Below are 27,191 nucleotides of genomic sequence, written 5' to 3'. Positions count from 1 at the left end.
ATGTTAATGATTATCTGTCATGATCACATTATTATATAAAGAAAAGAAAGAAAAATGTTAATGCATTTAGCATTAATAAATCAGTTTCAAACTGTTACATAGCTGTAAATCAAGAAGTTCAAGGCTAAGACTGCTCTTTACAGCATTATATGAATAATTTTTAAAATTAGAAATAACCTAAATATCCAATAATATAGAATTAGTTTAGTAAATTATGCTATATTCATGTAGTCAAATATTATAAAGAATCATATTTAAAAATATCTATAGACAATGGTAAGTACTTATCTATAATAATAAAAGTGTAATATACTAATTAGACCAGACAGCTGAACGACCTTCCGGACATCATTCTGGACAAAGCTGCAATGGAGGGGGTCAAGGCAGAGGTAATTAGTGGCAATCAGGCAGGCAGGAGAGTGGTTCGGGGAGATCAGGCAGGCAGGCAAGCAGTTAGGAGCCAGCAGTCCCGGACTGAGAGAGGGTGCAGGCTGGGCTGAGGGACCCCCCCCCCCCACATGAATTTCGTGCACTGGGCCTCTAGTAGTTAATAATGAAAAACGAGTGAGGTGACATCTCATTGTAATTTTGATTTGCATTTCCCTAAAAGTTACTGATGTTGAGCATCTTTTCATATATCTGTTGGCCATTTGTATGTCTTTTTGGGAGAGGTGTCTGTTCAGGTCCTCTGCTCATTTTTAATTATATTGTTTGATTTTTTGGTGATGAGTTTTTTATATATATTTTGAATATTAACTCCTGTCACAGCTATGGTTTACCAATATCTTCTCATTTGATTGGCCCCCTTTTTTGTTTTGTTGGTGGTTTCTTTTGCTGTGCAGAAGTTTTTTGGTTTGAGATACTACCTCACTCCTGTTATAATGGCTACTAGCATTAGCGACAAAACAAGTAATAACAAGTATTGGAGAGGTTGTGGAGGAAAAGGAACCCTCATTCACTGCTGATGGGACTGCACACTGGTACAGCCACTATGGAAAACAGTATGGAGGTTCCTCAAACAATTAAGAATACAGTTACCATATGACTCACCAACACCTCTTCTGAGTATCTAACCCCAAAATTTGAAAACATTTATTTGCAAAGATATATGTACCCCTAAGTTCACTGCAGCATTATTCACGGTGGCCAAGACATGGAAACAAACAAAGAATCATCCTTCAATAGATAACTGGATAAAGAAGATGTGGTACATATATACAATGAAATACTACTCAGCCATAAGAAAAGATGAAATACTGTCATTTGTGAGAACCATGGATGGATCTTGACAATATCATGCTAAGCAAAATAAGTCAGAGAGAAAAAAGTCAAGAACCATATGATTTCACTCATATGGAATAAAGAACTGAAAGCAACAAGTGAACAAATAAGACAAACAAAACAAAACCTCACAGATACAGATAACAGCATGGTGGTTACCAGTGGGAAGAGGGGTAGAGGGCAATAAAGGGTAAATGGGTCAAATATATGGTGACAGAAGATTTAACTTTGGGTGGTGGGCACACAATACAGATGATATATCATAAAATTATATATTTGAAACCTATGTAATTTTATTAACCAATGTCACCCCAATAAATTTAATTTAAAAAATAAAAATAAATTTCTAAATAACATGTACAAAATGATAGCATTTCTATAGGTATATAGAAATAAATGTGTACATATATGTGTATGTATAAATAAATGTGTACATATACACATATAGACTAGAAGGACCCACACAAAAATGACAAAAAATTACCTCTTCTGGATGGTGGAATATTAGTAATCAGGTTTTATTTTCTTTATTTATAGATTTTATGAGTTAGCAAAGTTTCTGCATTAAAAATGCTTTACTTTCGAAAAATTTTTAAACTATTATCCTAACCAGCTGGTGAGGCTGAGTGGTTGAGCGTTGACCTACGAACCAGGAGGTCAAAGTTTGATTCCCGGTCAGGGCACATGACTGGGTTGTGGGCTTGATCCCCAGTACGGGATGTGCAGGAGGCAGCTGATCAATGATTCTCTCTCATCATTGATGTTTCTATCTCTCTCTCTCCCATTCCCTTCCTCTCTGAAATCAATACAAAAAATAAAAATAAAACTATTATCCCAATGGCTGTGCCCTGAACAGTGCCTAGCATAAAGAAGGCCTTCAATATAGGTTTATAGAAGACAGAAAAGCAGGAGTAAATTCATTCTGAGTGGAGGTTATCTGGATATCTACAAAGCCAGAAAATTTGGAAGGTAAATAAAAAGATGGGGAAAAAAGGAAAGGATCATTTTGAGGTGAGAATATTAAGAGAACAGGACAGATAGTCTACAATCAAAATTAACTGCAAAGTTTGTTGTTGTTTTTTTACCTGAGAATGTGTCTCATTTTCTTGCAAGTGTGCTTTTAGTGTCTCATATTCTGTGGTTAGCTTCTCTGTTATTTTCTTAAAGGCATTTCTGCGGGTTGATAACACTGTTCTCTCCTGATGTAATTTCTAGGTAGATCCAAATAGAAGTAAATAACAGGCTTTGGCAATATCTCATAAGCCAATATAAATTGAATTTGACAAATACTTTCAATGATATTCTGACAAAATTCTACCAAGGCTATAATTACTTTAAAACTGTTTGTAAAAACATCCTTTGAACTATAACAAGCTAAATTAATATTAACTATTTTAATAACTCTCTTAAGGCTTCCATATCTATTCCTGCCCCACCAAATTTACATTAATGCAAAATGCAATAAAAAAAAACCACTGACAAGTCTTAAACAGGGAAATACCATAATCAAATCTGCATTTAACAAAATTCATATTTGTTGAAATGCTCTATCCCTTGCTTTTCAATTTGTGCCTTTGGTTTAAAAGTTAAATCACACCAGCCAGGTTGGTGTGGCTCAGTGACTAAACGTTGACCTATGAACCAGTAGGTCACAGTTCAATTCCCAGTCAGGGCACATGCCCGGGTTGCGGGCTTGATCCCCAGTAGGGGGAGAGCAGAAGGCAGCTGATCAATAATTCTCTCTCATTATTGATGTTTCTGTCTCTCCCTCTCCTTTCCTCTCTGAAATCAATAAGTATATTTAAAAATAAAAAACTTAAATCACTCTAATCTCCTACTATATGTGTAAACATCTTTATTTTTTCTTAATACACATCAAATAATCAACTGAAAATAATATATATTAGGTTTGATAAATAAAAAACAATTTGAATAATTTTGTAATACTATTTACCTTTTTCTTTTCTTCACCTGATGCTTTTAAAGCTGGCAAATCATTAAATGTCTCCAGATCAATCATCATTTGCTTAATTTTGCTTTTTAGAGAATGTTGCTCCTCAGTCATCTTACTTTCCAGAAGCTCCATTTTCTGTAGATCCAACTGTAGGCGTTGACTGTCTGAAACATGGGAAAATTCAAGTTCATAATTAATCAAAACTTTATTTCTTTCACAAAAGGAAATGCAAGGCAACTATTAAAAATCATGTTTTATAAGAGTATTGGCAAAAAAACCCAAAAACATATTCATTGCAATCAGTTAGACAATACAAAGATAAATTAAGAAAAAATATACGCATCTCCCAGGTAATCAACGTAACCTGATGAAAAATGCGTATTAGCTATACTTGTTTCCATGCTCATATGAACACACAAAAAGAGACAGTTCTTTTCTTAATATTATAACATATGAGATAAAGAGTCATTATTTTAAACTAGAGGCCCAGTGCACAGATTTGTGCATCAGTGGGGTCCCTCGGCCTGGCCTGTGCCCTCTCACAATCCAGGACTCCTCGGGTGATGTTGGAAAGCCGGTTTCGGTCCGAACCACGCAGGCCAGGCTGAGGGACCCCATGGGGATCGGGCCAACTTATGTCTGAAAAAAGCTTATCTCCATAAAGCATAGCACATCACAGCCTTCTTGTGCTCAGGAACACTAGCCAACACTTCTTACGCACTATGCGTGGGGGGCATTTTGAATAGCAAAAATCACCACAAAATGTGGGGAAAGTGGCGCTAATTATACCACAGCAAGGACAGGTTTACAGTATGAGAACTACAGCAAGTTCTTGCCTTATTTTGCCTCCACTTGAAATGCTCATGTCAGACAATTCAAAATTTTCACCAGTCTACACATGGCACAAATGACCATGAAAGGGTTATAAGTGTTGATTTTGGGATTACACATTCATTTTAGTGAGTAGGTAAATTCGTAAATATAGAATCCATGAATAATGAGGATTGACTACACATCTGTTCATGTGTGTGTCTCATTCTTTGTTTCAAAAGTATTGAGCACCTACCATGTGCCCCCTGCTGAGGATATAGAGGAAATCAAATAGAGACATTACTTGTGCTCAAGGAGCTATATTCTAGAAGTGGAACCAGGCAATAAAATAAGCATGTACATTAAACTGGATAACTACAGGAATCCTTCCTTATCCGTGGGGAATATATTCCAAGACTCCCTGTGGGTATATACTGAAACCTTGGATCATACAGAAACCTATATATACTATGTTTTTTTTTCTCACACATACATACATACCTATGATAAAGTTTAATTTATAAATTAATTTAGAATTTAAGTTATAAATAAAAACTAATAATAAAATAGAATGCTTATAACAATAAAATAAGGTTTATTTGAACACGAGCATTGCCATACCAAGACATTTGATCTGATAATAAAATGGCTAATGACTAATGAGCAGGTAGCATAATACAGGGTGGATATGCTGGACAAAGGGATGACTCATGTCCCAGGCAGGATGAAAGATAGTGCAAGATTTCATCACACTACTTAGAAGGGTGTGAAATTTAAAACATAAGAAGTGTTTATTTCTGGAATTTTGCATTTAATATTTTGGACCACAGTTTACCCCAGGTAACCAGAACCATGGAAAGCAAAATTACAGATAAAGGGAGACTTCTGTAGAGAGTTATACAGGGTACCATAAGAGCATAGGCAAAAGAGCTCTCCAAGCCCTGGGTAGTGCTCAGAGGTTAGAGCACTAGCCCACAATCAAAGGGTCACAGGTTTGATTCCTGGTCAAGGGATGTACCTGGGTTGCAGGTTCAACCCCAGCCCCATCAGGGGTACATGTGGGAATCAACCAATCAATGTGTCTCTCTCACATAGATGTTTCTCTCTCTCTTTTTCTCTACTGCCCCCCCCCCCAACTCCCTCTTTCCCTTTCATTCTTTCTAAAAAAATAAAAAATAAAAAAAGGAAAAAATATCCTTGGGTGAGGATTGACAAAAAAAAAACTAATAATAAAGAGTTCTCAAAAATCATCCTTTTTAACTGAGGCCTTAAGGATTGGGAATCAATCAAACAAAAGAGAATGTAAAAGTATTCCAGAGAAAACATTCAACACATGCAATGTCCAGCGGTAAGAAAGCATGGTATCTTTGAGTAAATAATAAAGTTCCATGTGACTAGAACTCAGAGTTTGAAGTGGGTGGTGGTAGGAGATAAAAGTGAAAAATTAGACGGACTTCAGTTCCAGAAGGGGTTTTTAAGTCAAGATAGGGCACTAGTACTTTATTCTAAGGGCCAGGAAGGCAAATCCTCAATGAGTTTTAAATCAGAGTGTGGCATAATTAAATTTTAGAAAGTTAACTCTGCTTGCAATGTGGACAATTAATTAAAATAACATAACTATGTGCAGAACAACTGGTTAAGTGTTGGTCCAGCAATCTAGACAAGAAGTCTTAGACTGGTATAAGATTAGGAATTTTTTATTAAACAATATTTATTAAATGCTTTCTATGTGCCAGGCAAACTTCTAGGCCTGGAGGATATAGCAATAAACAAAGCATAGGACTACATATCTGAAATATACAGTTATAGCAGATGGAAATAAATGAGAAAATAATGCAGGAGAGATCTCAGGGGACTCAAAACATATTAGGTACCAGTATTTGGGATTAATGAAATAATTGGACACAGTGGTTGAGCAAGGAATCAATGCAGAATTCAATTCAACTTGAGTAAATGAGTAGATGGTGGGGTAGGCAGAGAGAGACACAAACTTTTGTTTGGGGAATGGAGTGAAATGATGGGTGGAAGTCAATTTAAAATATATTGCATTTGGGATACCTCAGAAACATCCCAAAAGTAACATGTCCATGTATAGGCCTGTTGAAGTTTGAAGACACAGATTTTGAAATCACCAACATAGAGATAACTGAAGCTATGGAAATGGTTGAAATCATTAAGAGAAAAGGATTCATGACAGAACTTATACAAATAAATTGACATGAAGAATCCTATAAAAAAGAATAAGAAATGACCAAAGAGGAGAATCAGAAGCTTTAGGAGAAAGACATTTCATGAAGAAGTAGTTTGTAGTACATAATACTACTTAGGGATTTAAAAAAGAAAAGGTTGCAAAATATGTGTTGGATTTACTGACTGGGAAGACTTTGATGTATCTGTTGAGAATAAATTTCTTAGAAAGAAACAGGTCCAAGAGTGAGAGCAAGGCTTTACGAAATCTGGTTGTGAAGCCTGTGAAAGGGAGTGATGGTAGCTAGGCAGAGAACACTTGGGAAAGGCTTTTTCTTTTTTTAAACAGGGGATAAAATATAGAAAAAAGACTGGAGATAAATACCAAATTTCTAATAGTAATAAACTCTTGACAATGGGAGTAGAAATATTTTTTTAAATATATATTTTATTGATTTTTTACAGAGAGGAAGGGAGAGAGATAGAGAAACATCGATCAGCTGCCTCCTGCACACCTCCTACTGGAGATGTGCCCTCAACCAAGGTACATGCTCTTGACCGGAATCGAACCTGGGACCTTTCAGTCCGCAGGCCAACGCTCTATCCACTGAGCAAAACCGGTTATGGCTAGAAATATTATATTATTTTATTTATGCTTTTCTATATCTCCTAAATCCTCTATAATAAATATGAACTATATAATCAGAAAATATTTTTTTAAATATTCAATTCTAATAAAATTATATACCTACCTTCTATGTCAAAACTTAACTTTTTGATTCTGGTTTTAAAAGTCCCTTTTTAAAGGGAGAGAAAAGTATAAGAGAGAACCAGTATTATGGAGTCCCTAAAATGTGCCTGGCTTTACCTGCTATCTGACTTACTTTTCATAATAGACCTAGGGGGTAAACGTTATATGAGGAAACTGAAGCTTAGAAAGGTAGTTTATGTAAGGTCACACAACCAGTCAAGGCTTTGGTGCTCAATGATGTTATCATCTTTATCAAAGGTTCATTTTTTTGTTTGTTTTGTTATCTTCACCTGAAGATATTTTATGCCATTGGTTTCTAGAGAGTGGAAGTGGGCAAGGGGGAGGAGAGAAAGAAATACAGATGTGAGAGAGACACATCAACTGATTGCCTCCCACATGTACCCTGACCGGGGCTGGGGATCGAACCTGCAACCTAGGTACATGCCCTTGAGTGTGGGCCGACACTCTAATCACTGAACCATACCAGCCAGGGTGAAATACTACTTTATGATTAAAAAAAAAAAAAGATGCTTCTATGAGCAACACTGAGGTATGGGAAGAGAAAAACAAACACAAGGTCTTCTTGCTACTTCATGCTTCTTTCCTCAAGGCATCATTCTTTGTTTGGCTTTCCTTATATCAAAGTAAAATCTGATTAGAGCTAACTCAAAAATGGATACTAATATGGAAATGAAATACCTGTCGTGCATATTCAGATGAAGAAATCTGAATTCAAACATGCCTTGCCAATTTCCTTTCTCTTGTGTGCTCAGTTACACATGTTAATAATCCTATACATCCAATAGCTACTTATTGTACAGAGGTATACAGTAGTAATACATTTTCATCTTAGAACATTTTGCCTTCACTTTTCCTCTATTTTAAAGTAGGAATACAAGTGCCCTCAGAAAAATAATGATGATATTTTTACAGTGTCAAAGTCAAATGTAAACATATTTTTATTATGTATAGATTTCAGGATAAATGATTTTTATATTAAAACTAGAGGCCTGGTGCACAAAATTCGTGCACGTGTGGGTGGGGTCCCCTCAACCCAGCTTGCACCCTCTCCAATCTGGGACCCCTCGGGGGATGTCCGAATGCTGGTTTAGGCCAGGATCGGGCCTAAACCGGCAGTTGGGCATCCCTTTCAATACGGGACTGCTGGCTCCTAACTGCTCACCTGCCTGCCTGCCTGCTTGATTGCCCCTACCGCCTCTGACTGCCAGCCTGATTGCCCCTAATGCCCCCCTGCTGGCCTGGTCATCCCCAACTGCCCCCCGCTGCCAGCCTGGTCACCCCTCACTCTCTCCCCACCCCCGCCGGCCTGGTTGCCCCACGCAGCCTGCTGTTTGGTTGTTGCGTGACAGTATCCCAGACAATTTGCATATTCCTCTATTATTAGTATAGAGATAACTTTATTTTTTTTACTTTTTAGAGATAACTTTTTTTAGAGTAAACTACAAAATTAAAATTAATGTTTAATGATAAAGTTTAATCTTGTAGTGAAATGTATTGTTTCCATATATATTTCTATAGCTCCTTTCATTGGTTTTTTTGTTTGTTTTTGTATTTCAGCAGTTTGACTATGATGTGCTTAGGTGAAGGATTTTTATATTTATCCTGTTTGAGATTCAATAAGCTTCTTAGATCAATAAAATTAAATTTTTCATAAAATTTGGGAAATTTTTAGACTATTTCTTCTACTATCTTTTCTCTCCCATTCTCTGTCTTTCCTTTCTTTCTCTTTGGGACACCAATTACATTTATGTTAGATTGTTTGAAATTGTGCCACAGATCATTTAGGCTCTATTCATTTTTATTTCTTCTTTAGACTGCATAATTTCTATTGATTTATCTGCAAGTTCACCAACTTTTTTTTCTGCTGTCTTCAATCTTCAATTAAGGTCAATGAGTGATTTTTATTCACTTACTTAAATTTTCAATTCTAGAATTTTCACTTGGTTCTTTTTTGCTAATTTCATTTCTCTGTGGGATGCTCTATCTGTTCACTTATTATTATTTTATTTTCCTTTAAGTATTTAAATATATTTATAAAAAGTCCTTTTCGTTTCAACATTTGGATTATCTCAGGTTCAATGTATAGTGACTGCTTTTCCCTTGACTCACATTTTCCTATTTCTTCACATGTTCAGTAAGTTTTTATAATATAATGGACATTTTAAATGATATGTTGTAGAAACTCCACTGCTCCTTTCAAGAATGACTTGTATCATAAATGGGCAATGAACTTCACTGAACTAAAACTCTAAACATTTCTCCTTTGGAATGGGCAGCATCTGAAATCTCCATATCAGGTATTTCAACTTTTAGCTGCTGCTTTTTCCTAGGTCTCCTAAAGTCTACCCAATGCATACCTAGCTCAGCAGTCAGATCAGAATTTGGGTAGAGTTTATACAGGCATACCTTGTAGATATTACATGTTTGGTTCCAGACCACAGCAATAAAGCAAATATCACAATGAGTTACACAATTATTTTGGTTTCTCAGGACATACAAAAGTTATGTTTATACTATACTGTAGTCTATTAAGTGTACAGTAGCATTATATCTAAAAAAAAACAATGTTCATACCTTAACTAAAAATATTTTATTACTTAAAAAAGCTAACCACCATCTGTGTCTTCAGTGAGTCGTAATCATTATTTTGGTCGAGGATCTTGCCTAGATGTCGATAAAAACACAGTATCTGTGAAGTGCAGTAAAACAAAGCACAATAAAGCAAGGTATGCCTGGCACTCAATCTCCTTCTATGTCTCCCTAATATGTAGGCACGCAAAGATTAAGTTAGTCGGTTTCTTCATATAAGAGTTACCAAAATGTACTTGCAATTAAGTGCTATTATCTTTACAGATTTTCTAATAAAAAGAAGTCAAATGCAAACCTTTCCTTCTATCTAATAAACCAAAGAGATTATTTGATTAAAAATATACCAGGAAGGTGACATTCTAATAAAAATCTCAGGTTCAAAAACTGGGTGACTCTAATCACAAGTGTAACAATTATCACAGAGAGTTTAAAATATCAAATAGTAAAAAAAAAAAAAAAATGCTTCAAAAGACATTGATTTAAGAAAGAAGGCTCTTAGCAACCGAATTTATTTTAAGTTGGTATAACTAAGCTTAAACATTTTTTGTTGCTTTAAGAGTCTATGACTCAACCATATTGGCACATGTTACTAAAAAACATATATATGTATATGGACTTAAATGTTGTTGACAGGGTTTTGTTTAGGTGGTTTCTTATCTCTAAGGTCAAAAAGAGTTCAGATGAGAATTAAAGTGCTAACAAAGACACTTAGGCTTATGGTTTCAATGCTCTGAATAGGAAATGTACTTAGCTTGTATATTTTGACTGTTGGGTGAAAACAGTTATGTAAATCTAACTATAAATTTAATCTGAAGATATATTAAGGAAATATTTTGGAGCTACACAAACTGCTTTTCCTAGCAAAAGGGAGAAAATGGTGGTTGGTATAGGGTAAAGTTTATCTTCCTGTAACAGCAAGTCCTCATGAAAAGCTAAAGGCTTCTCCAAGGGAAGAGACAGGAAGAGGATGCAGACTAGTTCCTTCTGATATGCTATGAAGTTGCAAAGTTTACCAAGCAGTTGTGTACACAGTGGCAAAATCTCAGAAGGAACCGCTTTGACCTGGGGAAATGTTTCTCAAATATTCTGCCATCAGTGCATTTGTTTATTCCCTGGAGTTTCCTTTCCAAAAATATAAATAAAAATGATTGCTGACAGGTACCTTGCCTCTTTACTCATGCAACACACCAGTGTTTCTCAAACTTTAAAAAAAATATTATTGAATTTATTACGGTGACATTGGTTAATAATATGTCTCAAATGTACAATTCTATGATACATCATCTGTACATTGTATTGTGTGTTCACCATCCAAAGTCAAGTCTCCTTCCATCACCATTTATCCCCCTTTAGTCTCTTCTATATCCCCTCAACCCCTTTCCGGCTGGTAATCTGTAATCACCATACTGTTGTGTTTATGAGGTGGGTGTGTTATTTTACATAATACTTTCACATTTTACACCCTGTATCCAAACACCCTCCCCTCTGACAGCTAACTGTTCTCTGTATCTATCAGTATGGTTTCTATTTTGTTTATTTTGTTCATTAGATTCCACATATGGATGAAACCATATGGTATTTGTCTTTTTCTGACTGGCTTATTTCAAGTAGCATAATATTCTCCAGGTCTATCACACTGTTACAAAAGATAAGATTTTCTTCTTTTTTAAAGCCCAGTAGTATTCCATTGTGTAAATGTACCACAGCTTTTTTATCTACTCATCTACTGATATGCATTTGGGCTGCGTCCAAATCTTGGCCACTGTAAGTAACACTGCAATGAACATAGGGGTGCATATATTCTTTCAATTTAATATTTCAGGTTTCTTTGGATATATTTCTAGAAGTGGACTCGCTAGGTCATGAGGCAGTTTCATTTTTAATTTTTTGAGGAAATGACATGCTGTTTTCTATAGTGGCTGCACCAGTCTGTATCCCACCAACAATGTACAAGGGCTCCCTCATAGGTCCTCTTACATGAGACACATAGACCAACTGTCCAGGATCTGTGTTGTTAGAACACATAAATGTGATTTCAGTAGGCAGGCATACACATGTGAGATTGAGTCTGTGTGTGACAGAGAGAGACAAACTTAGAGAGGCAGAGCCGGAGAGATAGCCATTAAGCTACTCATGATAGTCACCTGTGTAGTGGGTCTTACAAATGTCTTATCTTCTTGAGGTGATATCTAAAAAAAAATTAAATAGAGTGGGGCTCGCTCTGTGGGGAGGAGAGAGTTGTCATCTCATTCAAAGTCAGGTCAGGTGGAGTCCAATTGGTCTGAGGCTGCCATGTGGGGCCACAGTCAGCAACATACTGCTTGTCTGTCTAGAAATGGGAACCCCTGAGCAGAGAATATAGGTCCTCTACTGGTATCCAAACATATATATATTCTCAATCCTTAACAATGAGAAACAAACACCACAACATGAAATAAGCATAAGGTCTGGATAGCCACCTCCCCACTGAAGATACAGAGGTGATAGGGATACAAGATAGTGGTGGAGTAGGGAAAAGGTATACTCACCTCCTCCCAGGACCAAATGCAAATGACAACTAAATTACGGAAAAAATCAACCTGAATAACCAAATGAAGACTAGCTAAACAGAAGTCTTATAACCAAGGATTACAGAAGAAGCCACATCCAGAGTAAAAGGAAGGGTGGAGACACAAAATGGTGCTAGCCCTGCACCCACATGTGGCAGTAGAGAATCCACAGGGATCTCTCAGCTGCAAAAGTACTTTTTGAGAAGTGAGGGGTCTCGAGTTGAGAACAGGTGCCCACATAACATCTGGATGTGAAAATCAGTGGAGAGTCTGTCCACCAGGAAGAGACAGGAGTCTGGTAGAAAACAAGTGCCCTCTCAAAGGGTGAGAACACAAAATCTCAGTTGCGGGCACTCATCCCGAGTTCTGGCAGAGAGACGGTGGCTCAGAGCAGAAGAGAGTCATACAGGGAGAGGGCTGGACGACAGCTGCCAAACTAGTGCTCTGCCTCTCTAAGTTTGTCTCCTGTACTGAGTTCAGGAAATGTCCCACAATTCCCTCAGATGACATCTTTCCCAGTCGAGCACTCCCACCCATTCGGCATCACCCTGAGGGAATACATTAGGTCCACCTTCCCAGCTCCCTGTGGCCCTGCCCTGCCAAACTAGTGCCCTGTGGAGGAGTCAGCTGGCTGTGGCCAGCTTGGGCCCACAGTGCAGCCTTTCTTGGAAGGCTCTGAAGGAGATTCGGGCAGACTCAGGGCGTGGCAGAGGTATACAGTAGGTTAGATGAAGCAGAGGATCAATTCAATGATTTAGAAGACAATGTAGCAAAAAACATCCAATCAGAGCAGCAAAACACACACACACACACACACACACACACACACACACACACACACATCTTCTTTAAATGAGGGAAGCCCTGGCTGGTTTTGCTTAGTGGTTAGAGCAGCCGTGGGCAAACTATGGCCCGCGGGCCGGATCCGGCCAGTTTGAAATGAATAAAACTAAAAAAAAAAAGAAGACCGTACCCTTTTATGTAATGATGTTTACTTTGAATTTATATTAGTTCACACAAACACTCCATCCATGCTTTTGTTCCGGCCCTCTGGTCCAGTTTAAGAACCCATTGTGGCCCTGGAGTCAAAAAGTTTGCCCACCCCTGGGTTAGAGTGTTGGCCTGGGGACAGAGGGTCTCAGGTTTGATTCCTGTCAAAGGCACTACCTCAATTATAGGCTCAATCCCTAGCCCCGGTGAGAGCACATACGAGTGGTAATCAATGTTCTCTTCTCACATCAATATTTCTCTCCCTCTTTGTCTCTCCCCACTCCCTTCCACTAACTAAAAATCAATGGGAAAAATATCCTCGGGTGAGGATTATCAACCACAAAAAAATAAAATAAAAATGAGTGTAGTTTAAGGGACCTTTGGAACATGAAGTATAACAACATCCACATCATAGGGGTACCAGAAGAAGAAGAGAGAGAGCAAGAGACAGGGAACTTATTTGAAGAGATTATGACTGAAAACTTCCCTAACTGGGTGAAGGAAAAAGACATGCAAGTCCAGGAATACAGGGAATCCAAGAAGACGAATGCAAAGAGGCACAAACCAAAACCCATCATAATTAAAATGGAAAGTTTAAAGACAGAGAAAGAATCTTAAAAACTACAAGAGAAAGAAAGTTAGTTACCTACTAGGGGCCTGGTGCACAAAGATTCATGCACTGGGGGGGGGGGGGGGTTGGAGGGGTGGAGGGGGTGTCCCTCAGCCCGACCTGCACCCTCTCTAATCTGGGAGCCCTCAGTCAAGCCCTCTCCAATCTGGGAGTTTCTGTCTGACTTTGCAATCATATGAGCGAATTGTCTGAGACCCCCAACCCAGTTTGGTTTGTTGCTCACAGAATAACAGAGGCCGTTTTTTTTTCTTTGATCCATTGGTGGTGATTTCCTGGAAGTTTTAGGATATCTTCCCTTTAATTTTTCCTAGACACTATGATTTTACTTCTGTCTCTCACCTTGCTTTCCCTCCATTCCCAACCGCAACAGTAACTTGCTCCAGGCTCACTTTGCTCTAGTGCAGTGGTTCTCAACCTGTGGGTCGTGACCCCTTTGGGGGTCGAATGACCCTTTCACAGGGGTTGCCTAAGACCATCGGAAAACACATATATAATTACCTATTGTTTTTGTGATTAATCACTATGCTTTTATTATGTTCAATTTGTAACAATGAAAATACATCCTGCATATCAGATATTTACATTACAAATAACAATAGCAACATTACAGTTATGAAGTAGCAACGAAAATAATTTTATGGTTGGGTCACAACATGAGGAACTGTATTTAAAGGGGCAGAAGGTTGAGAACCACTGTCCTAGACACTAGAGCAGTGGTTCTCAACCTTCCTACTGCCGCAATAGTTCCTCATGTTGTGGTGATCCCCAACCATAAAATTATTTTTGTTGCTACTTCATAACTGTAATGTTGCTACTGTTATGAATCCTAATGTAAATATCTGATATGCAGGATGGTCTTAGGTGACCCCTATGAAAGGGTCGTTTGACCGCCAAAGGGGTCGCGACACACAGGTTGAGAACCGCTGGTCTAGGAGATCTGTCTGCCACCAGAACTATGATTCCCAGCATTCCTGGTGCTCCCTGCACTCTGGGCTTCTGCTTCCGGTCCTGGAGCTGCCACCAAAACTACTATTCCCAGAATTCCTGGTGCTCCCCATGCTCTGGGTTTGCCCTAACTTAAGGAGCCACATCCCCCCAAGTTGCCAGCTCTCCCACTCTGCTCTGTGTATGCAAATTACCCGCCATATTTGTTGGTTTAATTTTCATACTCACTCCTCATTGGCTGGTGGGCATGGCTTGGGCGTGGAGGGATAGCTAATTTATTTCTCTTTTATTATCCTACTAGAGGCCCAGTACACAAAAATTTGTGCACTCGGGGGTGGGGGGGTGGGGGGGGGAGAGGTCCCTCAGCCCGGCCTGTGCCCTCTCACATTCTGGGATGCCTCGGGGGATGACCACCTGCTGGCTAAGGCCCGCTCTCCAGGGGATTGGGCCTAAGCTGGCAATCAGACATCACTCTGGCATCATGACACCCAGCTGGGAGCAGACCTAAGCTGCAGTCAGATATCCTTAGCGCTGCTGAGGAGGCAAGAGAGGCTCCCACCACCACCACTGTACTGGCAGCCATCAGCCTGGCTTGTGGCTGAGCAGAGCTCCCCACTGTGAGAGCACACTGACCACCAGAGGGCAGCTCCTGCATTGAGCGTCTGCCCCCTGGTGGTCAGTGTGTGTCATAGTGACCAGTCATTCCCAGTCTTTCTGCTGTTAGGGTCAGTTTGCATATTACCCTTTTACTATATAGGATAGAGGCCTGGTGCATGGGTTGGGGCTGGCTGGTTTGCCCTGAATGGTGTCCCAGATCAGGGTGGGGGTCCCGCCTGGGTGCCTGGCCAGCCTGGGTGAGGGGCTGATGGCTGTTTTCAGGCTACCCGCACCCCCTTCAGGGTTGGGGTCCCCACTGGGGTGCCTGGCCAGCCTGGATGAGGGGCTGATGGCTGTTTTCAGGTTGCCTGCACCCCCTTCAGGGTGGGGTTCCCCACGGGGGTGCCTGGCCAGCTTGGATGAGGGGCTGAGGGCTGTTTCAGGTGGGCCAAGCCTGCAACTGAAGCGCCCAGTCTCTCTTTTTTTTTCTTTTTTTTTTAATTCTGGGATTTATTTACCTCTGTAATTGAAACTTTGTTGCGGCTCCAGCTCCGAGGCCGGCTGGCTGAAAGCAGGTATCTGGGGTTTGTTTAGCTTCTACAATTGCAACATTGTTGCTTAGAGTGCAGCTCAGAGTTGGGCCGCAGCAGGCGGGGAACCTTGGCTTCCTCCATCACCGGAGCAACCAAGCCTCATATTCGCTTCCTGGCTGGCTGCCAGGCGCCATCTTGGTTGGAAGTTAATTTGCATATCGCCCTGATTAGCCAACGGGAAGCGTAGCAGAGGTACGGTTAATTACCATGTTTGTCTATTATTAGATCCTATCTAATAAACTTTAAAACAAAGGCTATAGTAAGAGACAAAGAAGCACACTAAAGAACAACAAAGGGAGCAACCCAACAAAAGGATATAACCCATGTAAACATTTAGGTACCCAGCATAGGACCACTTAAATATGTAAGGAAAATCCTGATGGTCATAAAGGGTGAGACTGACAGTAATACAGTCATACTAGGGAATTTTAACACCTCACTGACATCAATGGATAGATGCTCCGGACAGAAAATCAATAAGGAAACAATGGCATTAAATGATGCACTACATCAGATAGTTTAATCAGAGCATTTCAAAGCAGCAGAGCATTTCAAAGCAGAATATACATTTTTTCAAATACATATGGAACATTTTGTAAGACAGACCACATGTTAGAACACAAAACAAATCTCAATAAATTTAAGAAGATTGAAATTATATTAAGCATCCTTGCTGATCACAATGGTATGAAACTAGAAATCAATCACAAGAAACAACAACAGAAAAACACACAAAGACATGGAGGCTAAATACCACAGTACCAAACAGTGACTGGGTTAACAATGAGATCAAGGACGAAATCAAAAGATACCTTGAAACAAATGAAAATGAGAACATAACAACCCAAAACCTATGGGACATAGCAAAAGGAATCCTAAGATGGAAATCCATTGCATGATAGACCTACCTCAAGAAACATGAAAAAATCTCAAATAAAAAAAAATCTAACTCTACACTTAGAGAAACAGGAAAAAGACAAACAAAACCCAAAGTGAATAGGAGGAAGGAAATAATAAAGATCACAGCAGAAATAAATGAAATAGATTCTTTAAAAAAACAACCCAAAGATCAATGATACCAAAAGCTGGTTCCCTGAAAAGATAAATTAGATTGACAAACCTCTAATCAGACTCATCAAGAAAAAAAGAGAGAAGACCTGAATAAATAAAATCAGAAATGAAAGAGAAGAACTAACACCAAAAAATACAAAGGACTGTAAGAAAATCTCATGAATAACTATATGCCAACAAATTGGGCAATCTAGAAGAAATGGATAAATTCCTAGAAACATACTATCTTCCAAAACTGAATCAAGAAGGATCACAGAATATGAATAGACATATTACCACTACTGAAATTGAAGCAGTAATCAAAAAACTCCCAATAAACAGAAGTCCTGAACCAGATGATTTCACAGGTGAATTTTACTGAACATTCAAAGAAGCACTAACACCTATGCTTCTCAAACTATTCCAAAAAAAAATTTAAGAAGAGGTAAGATTCCTAAGCTCATTTTAAGAAGCCAGAATTATCCTAATTCCAAAACTACATAAGGATACTACAAGCAAAGAAAATCACAGGCCAATATCTCTGATGAACATAGATGCTAAAATCCTTAACAAAATATTAGCAAATCAGATCCAGCAATATATTAAAAAGATTATACACCATGAACAAGTGGGATTCATTCCAGGGATGCAAGGTTTGTACAATATCCACAAATGAATAAAAGTGATATACTACATAAACAAAATGAAGGATAAAAACCACATGATCATATCAATATATTCAGAAGAAGCATTTAATAAAACCCAGCACCCATTCATAAGAAAAACTTTCAGCAGAGTGGGAATAGAGGAAACATGCCTCAATGTAATAAAAGCAATATATGACAAACCCATGGCCAAATTCATATTCAATGGGCAAAAACTAAAAGCATTTCCCTTAAGATTGGAAATAAGAGACAGGGATGTCTGCTTTCACCACTCTTATTCAACATAGTAATGAAAGTCCTAGCCACATTTAAATTGGAAAGAAAGAAGTCAAACTGTCATTATTGGTAGATGACATGATACTGTATATAGAGAACCATAAAGATGCCACTAAAAAAAAAAAAAACAACTAATAAAACTGATAAATGAATTCAGTAAAGTACCAGGATACAAAAGAAACATCCAGAAATCAGTTGCATTTTAATACACCAATAAAATTGATCCCATTTACAATGGCTTTGGGGAAAAAAAAGAAAGAAGGAAAGAAAGAAAAAGAAACCTAGGGAAGAGTCACATTTGATGGCAAGAGGTGGTAGCGTCCCCTTCCCTTCTGCAGGCAGGAAAGTTAGACAGCCACTCAAGAAAACACCATGAAGAATACTGGTATCAAGAGACTACTGTATACCCATCTTTTATGTATATTCTCAATTATCCTAAGCATTTTCATTCCATCATTCTTCTTGGAGAACTTCTAATTCAAAGTTACCACACGTTAGCACAAAGAACACCTGTAGTTAGAATCCACTCGTTCAAAACCCAAAGATTTAAGCAAAAATATATTTTTAAATATATTTTATTGATTTTTTTACAGAGAGGAAGGGAGAGGGACAGTTAGAAACATCGATGAGAGAGAAACATTGATCAGCGGCCTCTTGCACACCCCCTACTGGGGATGTGCCTGCAACCTAGGTACATGCCCTTGACCAGAATCGAACCTGGGACCCTTGAGTCCGCAGGCTGACACTCTATCCACGGAGCCAAACCGGTTAGGGCTTAAGCAAATTTTTATATGACTTTATCTTGGGCTCTTTAAGATCAATTTTGCATATTTGTTTCTTTCCATTTTTTCCCCCAGTATATTTTTATTGATTTCAGAGAGGAAGGGAGAGGGAGAGAGAGAGAGAAATATCAATGATGAGGTAGAATCACTGATTGGCTGCCTCCTACATGCCCCACACAGGGGATTGAGCCCACAACCCAGGCATGTGCCCTTGGCCAAAATCCATCCCAGTACTCTTCAGTCCACAGGCCGACACTCTACTCACTGAGCCAAACAGGCTAGGGCTGCATATTTGTTTCTAACCTCTGCCTGTACTATCCAAATGACAATCAGTAGTCACATATGGTTTTTTTTTGTTGTTTTGTTTTTACAGTGTGGAAGGGAGAGAGAGATAGAGAGCTAGAAACATCGATGAGAGAGAAACATCGATCAGCCGCCTTCTGCACATCTCCCACTGGGGATGTGCCCGCAACCCAAGCACATGCCCCCGACCGGAATCGAACCCGGGACCCCCCAGTCCGCAGACCGACGCTCCATCCACTGAGCCAAACCGGCCTCGGCCACATATGGTTTTTGAGCATTGGAATGTGTCTAATACAAAGTTAGATGGACTGTGACTATAAAATCTAACAGATCACTTTTATATACTGACTAGAGGCCTGGTGCACAAAATTTGTGCATTGGGGGGGGGGGTCCCTTAGCCTGGCCTGCACCCTCTCCAATCCCGGACCCCTTGGGGGATGTCTGACTGCCTCTCACAATCTGGGACCACTGGCTCCTAACTGCTTGCCTGCTGGCCTGCCTGATCACCCCTAACCCCTCTGCCTGACTTCCTAACCGCCCTTAACCAGCTCTGCCTGCCTGATCACTCCTAACCACCTCTGCCAGCCTGCCTGATCGCTCCTAACTGCTCCCCTACCGGCCTGATTGCCCCTAACTGCTCCCCTGCTGGCCTGATCGCCCCAAACCACCTCTGCCTTGCCCCACACCTGGGACCCAGGATTCCCTCCTCCGTCCAGTTGCAGGCACCCGGGACCTGGGCTTCCCTCCCTCTGGCCGGCCGCAGACACCCAGGTCCCAAGCCAGCTTCGCTAGGGCTGGCCGCAACCACAGGGGACCGTGGGTGGGCAGTTTTGCTCAGGCCGCAGCCGCAGGGGCTCGGGACGCGGAGCATGTGGCTTATCCCTCTCCCGGGCCGCAGGTGCAGGTGCAGCCGCTGGCACCCAGGACTGCAGGGCAGGCAGCTTGTCCCTCTCCCAGGCCACAGCCTGGCTGGTCCCCATTCCTCTCTTGTGAGCTCATTTGTGCCTGGCTGGCCCTCATTCCTCTCTCACAATCTCATTTGTGCCTGCTGGTCTCCATTCTTCTCTCCCCAGTGTTGAGTGTCTGAGCTGTTCCGGCGTGATGGCATGAAGGTGTGATGACCATTTGCATATTAGATCTTTATTATATAGGACTAGAGGCCTGATGCATGAAAATTTATGCACTGGAGGGGGGATCCCTCAGCCCGGCCTGCCCCCTCTCACAGTCTGGGAGCCCTCAGGGGTGCGAGGTGACCCAGCGATCAGGGGAAGGTGATGCCCCATCACACCTCTGCTGCTGCCACTGCTGGCAGCACAAACCTTGGTCGGCCCTGGTTACCTGTGCCTTGGGTGGCCCTGGGTGGCTGGGGGGCTGAGGGGACTGGGAAACTCCAGAAGCAGGCACACAGAGCCCAGCAGGCCCGGACTTGCCACACGCCTGCTGCCCGGTGGGGCTGAGGGGACTGGGCGCTGCCATCTTTGAGGGTGTGGCAGTCAATTAGCATATTCCCTCCTTATTGGTTGTGGGCGCCGCTATTTTTGAGGGTGTGGCAGTCAATTAGCATATTCCCTCCTTATTGGCTGTGGGTGCTGCTATTTTCGAGGATGTGGCAGTCAATTAGCATATTCCCTCTTTATTGGCTGTGGGCGTCGCCATCTTTACGACTGTGTGAGGGTCAATTAGCATATTCTGTCTTTATTAGATAGGATTAAATGTTAAAATGATCTTATTTTGGACACACTGGGTTAAATGAAATATATTATTCAAATTCATCTGTCTCTTACTTTTTTAACATGGCTTCTAGGAAACTTAAAATTATGTATGTGGCTGGCATTACATTTCTGTTGGACAGTGCTGCTCTATTCTCAGATGAATCATCATGGCTGAAACTAATTATAATTAACATTACCTCCTCTAGGATACTTCTCCTAACTACCCAAGACTGGGGTGAACATGAGTCCTATGTAAGTACTTCCATTGCTCCTATGCTCCTATCATAGTATTACTTCATTATATTTTAACTAGAGGCCAGAGCACAAAATTTGTACATGGGTAGGGTCCCTAGCGGCTGCCAGCTGCTGGCCAGAGCACCTCCCTTCCCCCGGCCGCCTGCCACCTGCAGCTGCTGCTGCTGGCTGGGGTCGGGGGAGGATCTCCCTTCCCTGGCTACCTGCCGCCGTCGGCCCTGCCCTCTGGTCGAACTTCTGGTCAAATTGCAATATACAATTTGCATATCAGGATTTTATTATATAGGACTAGCGGCCTTATGCATGAAATTCGTGCAAGAGTAGGCCTTCCTTCCCCCGACTGCTGGCACCGGCTTCCCTCTGGCACCCAGGACCCAGGCTTCCCTCCAGCCGCCAGGAGGCACCCAGGACCCGGGCTTCCCTCGCAGCCCCAGCTTCATTCAGAAGGTCATCTGGAAGGATGTCCGGCCTAATTAGCATATTATGCTTTTATTATTATAGATTGTTTACTTTCATTCCACCAGGTTGAAAGTTCCTTGGGGAAACTGAGTGGATTTTTTAAAAAATCTGAGAATAACCAAGTTATAGCACAGGCATAGAGAGAGATTTTAATAAATGTTAAATGAATGAGACTATCCAATGAAATACCATTAAGTTGCTGTGAAAAGTCATAAAATTCTGAGACTATAAATGATTTGAAGCAATAAGCATTCATAAATTATGTCCTCAGTCTTTAAAATAAAATCAAAGAGAATAACATTAGATTTTTGTAATTTCTTACAAAACAGAGATTTTTAAAATCTAGGTTGTTTTCTCACCTGAAGTCAAATTCCTAGCTGTACTTTGTGATTTCTGCATTTCAGTAGATTTAAAATTGAGATCATCCTGCATTATCTTCAGCTCTTGATTCGTGATAGAGGATATCTGTTTCATACGATTTATATTCTGTGTTTGAAGAGAAATAAAAATTATTAAAAAATCCACAGATTTAACTCTTCAATAAAACCCATAGAAAATACTGCTAAAGGATTGGATGTTTTGAATGGGTGTTCTTTTTTGAAATACATCATTTATTACATATATTTCATAGAAGAACAGAGTGAGATGCAAATCAGGTTTTCTCTATAAGGACAGGCTAAATTAAAATTCAGAATTTTAAAAATGATTTGCTTTGTTTAATTGCACACAAAAAAATTCAACAACACTATTTTAGGAACTGATTCGAGTCTTAAAACACTAAGAATATTGAAAAGAAACATGTATTTCTCCTCTCTTGGTACCAAACACCAGTGGCTGCTCAATAAACATGTTTTAGTGAATCAAGATACTCATTAGATATCTCATACCTTCCTGTTTATAATATATATTACAGGGTAAAAATATATTTAAAAAACATATATTAACATTTTCCAATATTATATATCTGGATTTTGAAATTTATCTGTACAAATGCTACTTCTAAAAGTTCAGATAAATTAACAATGGAAGAAATTCTTAATAATTACTCTGAATTAGTTCCTCACTTACTGCTGAATATTGACATCATATATATATATATGTAACATATATGTAATATATATGTAATATATATATGTAATATCGATATACATGTCATGCTTCTCCCCATAATCCAACTAATTCACTGAATTTTGCTAGAAAGACAAAAATTAATAGCTTAAGGAAAATAACATAACAAGCAAGAGAATTTTAAAGAAACAGTTTAAGTGAACAAATGTAATAATGAACCATGCATTTTTTGAGTGGATTGAAAGAGGTAATCACAGTAAAAATAAGGACACCAGGACAGATACAAGGTACTTACCCGACTACTGTGCTCCAAAAGTGCAACAATGTCGGCTTCTATCTGTGCCTTCCGTTCCAGTTCCTGATTCTTATTTCCCTCAAAAGCCTCGATAAAAGCTGCCAATTGAGAAATATGATGAGAGGCTACTCTTGCTATAGTTCACACTATATAAACTCTGATTTGTGGGTCTTAAGAGTAGAAATTCAAGCAAATTTTAAACTATCAGTGTTTAATATTTTATTAACCCAAGGGTAATTACATAATAAGAACATCTCTACATTCAAACTTTTAAAGCTTAATTATTATAACCTTATAAGATACAAGTAAACTAAAAATTTATATAGACCCAGAAGTAACAGTTGATTTAAAAAAAATCAGGAAAAAACCTGTGTTTACATAGGATCTCCTTGATACATCTACAATTATTAACATTTATAATTAGCCACTAATTTTACTTCTGAAAATATTAATAATTGCTATATTATCTGAAAGTCAGTATATTACTTATAATGCTGCATTCATCTCAAGTAAATAAGTCTAATAATTTGTTCAGATTATAAATATTCTAAGAACTCATCTTTCTTCTTGTCTGAGAACCAGTACACAATTTGCTCTTATTTACTTTCTTAAAGTATTTCTACAGATCTTCTAAAAATAAAAACGTATAGTTAAAAACAATTTTACTGCTAACATAAAACAATGAATTAACCATCAACAAAACAAGAAAGCCCACTGCATGGGAGAACATATTTGCCAATGCTATCTCAGATAAGGGTGTAATCTCCAAAATTTACGGGGAACTCACACAACTTAACAAAAGGAAGATAACAACCCAATCAAAAAATGGGCAAAGGACCTAATAGAATCTTTTCGAAAGAGGACATTCAGAAAGCCGAGGGTCATATGAAGACATGCTCAAAGTCACTAATCATCTGAGAGATGCAAATCAAAACAACAATGAGGTACCATCTCACACCTGTCAGAATGGCAATCATCAACAAAACAACAAACAAGTGCTGGAGAGGATGCAGAGAAAAAGGAACCCTGGTGCACTGCTGGTGGGAATGCAGACTGGTGCAGCCACTGTGGAGAACAGTATGGAGTTTCCTCAAAATATTAAAAATGAAACTCCCATTTGACCTAGTGATCCCACTTCTAGGAATATATCCCAAGAAACTAGAAACACCAATCAGAAAGGATATATGCACCCCTATGTTCATAGCAGCACAATTTACAATAGCTAAGATTTGGAAACAGCCTAAGTGCCCATCAGCAGATGAGTGGATTAAAAAACTATGATACACCTACGCAATCGAATACTACTACGCTGCTATAAAAAAGAAGAAACTTTTACCATTTGCAACAGCATAGATGGACCTGGAGAGCATTATGCTAAGCAAAATAAGTAACTCAGAGAAAGGTAAATATCACATGATCTCACTCATATGTAGGATATAATGAACAACATATACTGATGAATAAAAATAGATCCAGAGACAAAGAAACACTGAACAGACCATCCAACCTCAGAGAGAAGGCAGTGAGGGGGGGGGGGGGGGGGGGGGGGGGGGTAAGAGATCAACCAAAGGACTTGTATGCATGCATATTAGCATAACCAATGGACATGGACACTGGGATGGTAGGGGCTTGTCCTGGGGGGTGGGAGTGGCCAGGGGTGGGAGGGGTCAATTGAGGAAAAAGGAGACATATTTAATACTTTAAACAATAAAAAAAAACCAATGAATTAATTTTGATACTTGCTAATATTTTAAGGAAATCTTGGGATATTGTTAAATCAAAGTTGGCAATTAGTGCTTTATAGCATGCTTCTTTAAAGGTAACTATTGACATCAGGCCTATAAAAGTTCATATTTTATAGGTCTAGCAAAATGACACTTTAAGAATAAAACCAGGAATAGATAATTTATATCAATTTTGAAACTTTTTAAATGCACAATATTAGTTTAAGTGAAAATCAATCTACAAAGTTAAGATTTTTTTTAAAGAGAGGCTACAACTAAAGACTATTAAATGTGATAGAACTAAGTAACATTAAATAAATATTACAAAAGCTAAAAAAGGTGAAGTTATTAAAAGTGAACATAGTGAAGCATATAAAAGAGAATATTCAATATTCAAGCAGTAAGTGGTCTATAGATTATCCTATCTAATAAAAGAGAAACATGGTAATTGGCATACGACCACTACCGTTCCCATTGGCTAATCAGGGCAATATGCAAATTAACTGCCAGTCAAGATGGTGGCCAGCAGCCAGGCAGCTTGAAACTAACATGAGGCTTGCTTGCTTCAGTGATGGAGGACTCCAACGTTCCCTGCCTGCCGCTGCAGGCCTCTGAGCTACAAGCAACTATGTAACAAACATAGGAGCTAAACAAAACCCCAGAAACCTGCTGGGCTTCAGCCAGCAGGATCGCAACATTGTAAGCAAAGGCCAGAAACCTACTTTCAGCAGCGGAGGCCTAAGAGCTGGAGCCAAGCCTCAAAGCTAAAGCTGGCCCAGAATAAAAAAGAAAAAAAAGAAAAAAAGGAGCGGTTGGAAGCTTCAGTCACCCCCAGCCTGAAAACAGCCCTCAGCTCCTCACCCAGACTGGCCATGCAGCCCAGTGGGGACCCCCACCCTGAAGGGTGTGTGACCAGCTGAAAACAGCCATCATCCCCTCACCCAGGCTGGCCAGGCACCCCAGTGGGGACCCCCACCCTGAAGGATGTGTGACCAGCTGCAAACAGCCATCATCCCCTCACCAGGGCTGGCCAGGCACCCCAGTGGAGACCCCCACCCTGATCCAGGACACCCTTCAGGGCAAACCAGCCGGCACCCACCCATGCACCAGTCTTCTTCCCTATATAGTAAAAGAGTAATATGCCTCCCAGCACCAGGATCAGCGGAGCCGCGAGGCCTCCCGGCACCAGGATCAGCGTGACAGGGGGCAGCGCCCAAACCCCCTGATCGCCCTGCGGCTCTGTTTGTGACAGGGTGCGGCGCCCCCACCCCCCCCCCCCCCACGGACCCTGCTCTGTGTGGGACGGGGTAGAGTCATAACCTCCCCATCGGCCCTGCCCTGAGTGTGAGAGTGGCGGCACCCCAACCCCCTGATCAGCCCTGCTCTGTGGGTGATAGAGGGCGGCGCCCCAACCCCCTGATTGGCCCTGCTCTGTGCGTGACAGGGTACAGAGCCCCAACCCCCCTGATGGGCCCTGCTCTGTGCGTGACAGGGGGTGGCGCCGCAACCTCCCCATCGACCCTGCCTTGAGTGTGACAGGGGATGGTGCCCCAACCCCCCAATCGGCCCTACTCTGAGTGTGACTGAGGGTGGAATCACAACCTCCCGATCGCCCTGCTCTGTGTATGACAGGGGGCGGCGCCCCAACTCCCCAATCGGCCCTGCTCTGAGCCCAACCAGGGGTTGCACCTAGGGATTGGGCCTGCCCTCTGCCACCCGGGAGCAGGCCTAAGCCAGCAGGTCGTTATCTCCCGAGGGGTCCCAGACTGCGAGAGGGCACAGGCCGAGCTGAGGGACCCCTCTCCCCTCCGAGTGCACAAATTCTTGTGCACCGGGCCTCTAGTCTATATATAATATGCAAATAGACCGAACGGTGGAACAAACAAACAACCGGTAGCTATGACATGCACTAACCACCAGGGACACATGTGGTACATGGCGGGTGTCGGCTGCGACGGGATGGAGCAGGTGAGCAGGGGCACCAAACCAAGGCAGGGTGCCGGTCGCTGTTATTGGGGTGAGCCTCTGGAGGTTACTGGAAGTTCTTTGCTCCCATGTGCCACAGTCCTGCCCAGGGCTCACATCTGCTGCCAGCGCCAGAGCCACCACTCGCACCCACTGCTGGCACCTGCCCCACTCGCACCCGCAGCCGGTGCCAGAGCCGCCGCTCGCACCCACTGCTGGCGTTGATCACCCCTGAGGGCTTCTGAGGGGCGATCGAGGCAGCAGCCGCCACTCCCACCTGCTGACAGTGTCAGCCCTGCTCCCACCCACTACTGGAGCCAGCCCCAGTCGCTCCACGCCATCAGCTGATGCGAGCAGGGCTGGCACCGTCAGCGCGTGGGAGCAGAGACAGTGGAAGCAGGGCTGCCAGCAGACAGGGCACCAGGGGGCATAGCAGGAGGGGCTGGGCAGAGGCATGGAGTATGGGCCAAGACCTGCCCCTTTGCCCACTGCAGCCTCGCAGCCCAGAGTTCCTTTCAAGGTGCATGAATTCGTGCACTGGGCCCCTAGTATAGACTATAAATAAATACTAGATTTAAAATCTGTCCCTAACATACATTAATACATACACTTAAACACATACAAACTTTCTTAGAATTCTCTACCTATCCCATATGCTAGATATTTATATAATTCTTCAAGGCAAATACTTTGAATGTCCACACTTCTGCATTTATTAGCCATTATTTCTTCCCAAATG

At 40.9% G+C, this 27,191-nt stretch overlaps 1 protein-coding gene across 4 annotated transcripts in view; it reads right to left on the bottom strand.

The window, feature by feature from the left end:
* The window catches only part of IFT74 (intraflagellar transport 74), an 83,201-nt gene that overhangs the window by 6,894 nt on the left and 49,116 nt on the right, over nucleotides 1-27,191 (bottom strand). For all 4 annotated transcript variants that reach the window (XM_036331294.1, XM_036331296.1, XM_036331295.1 and 1 more), the window contains 4 exons: nucleotides 22,764-22,861; nucleotides 21,760-21,886; nucleotides 3,236-3,399; nucleotides 2,367-2,492 (listed from right to left, as the gene is read on the bottom strand). In XM_036331294.1, coding sequence (XP_036187187.1) covers nucleotides 2,367-2,492; nucleotides 3,236-3,399; nucleotides 21,760-21,886; nucleotides 22,764-22,861 — 515 coding nt within the window. The remainder of the gene's footprint in view (nucleotides 1-2,366; nucleotides 2,493-3,235; nucleotides 3,400-21,759; nucleotides 21,887-22,763; nucleotides 22,862-27,191) is intronic.

This window comes from Myotis myotis, unplaced genomic scaffold, assembly GCF_014108235.1.
Source record: "Myotis myotis isolate mMyoMyo1 unplaced genomic scaffold, mMyoMyo1.p scaffold_m19_p_12, whole genome shotgun sequence".
Taxonomy (NCBI): Eukaryota; Metazoa; Chordata; class Mammalia; order Chiroptera; family Vespertilionidae; genus Myotis; species Myotis myotis.
This window is presented reverse-complemented; position numbering and strand designations above follow the sequence as displayed.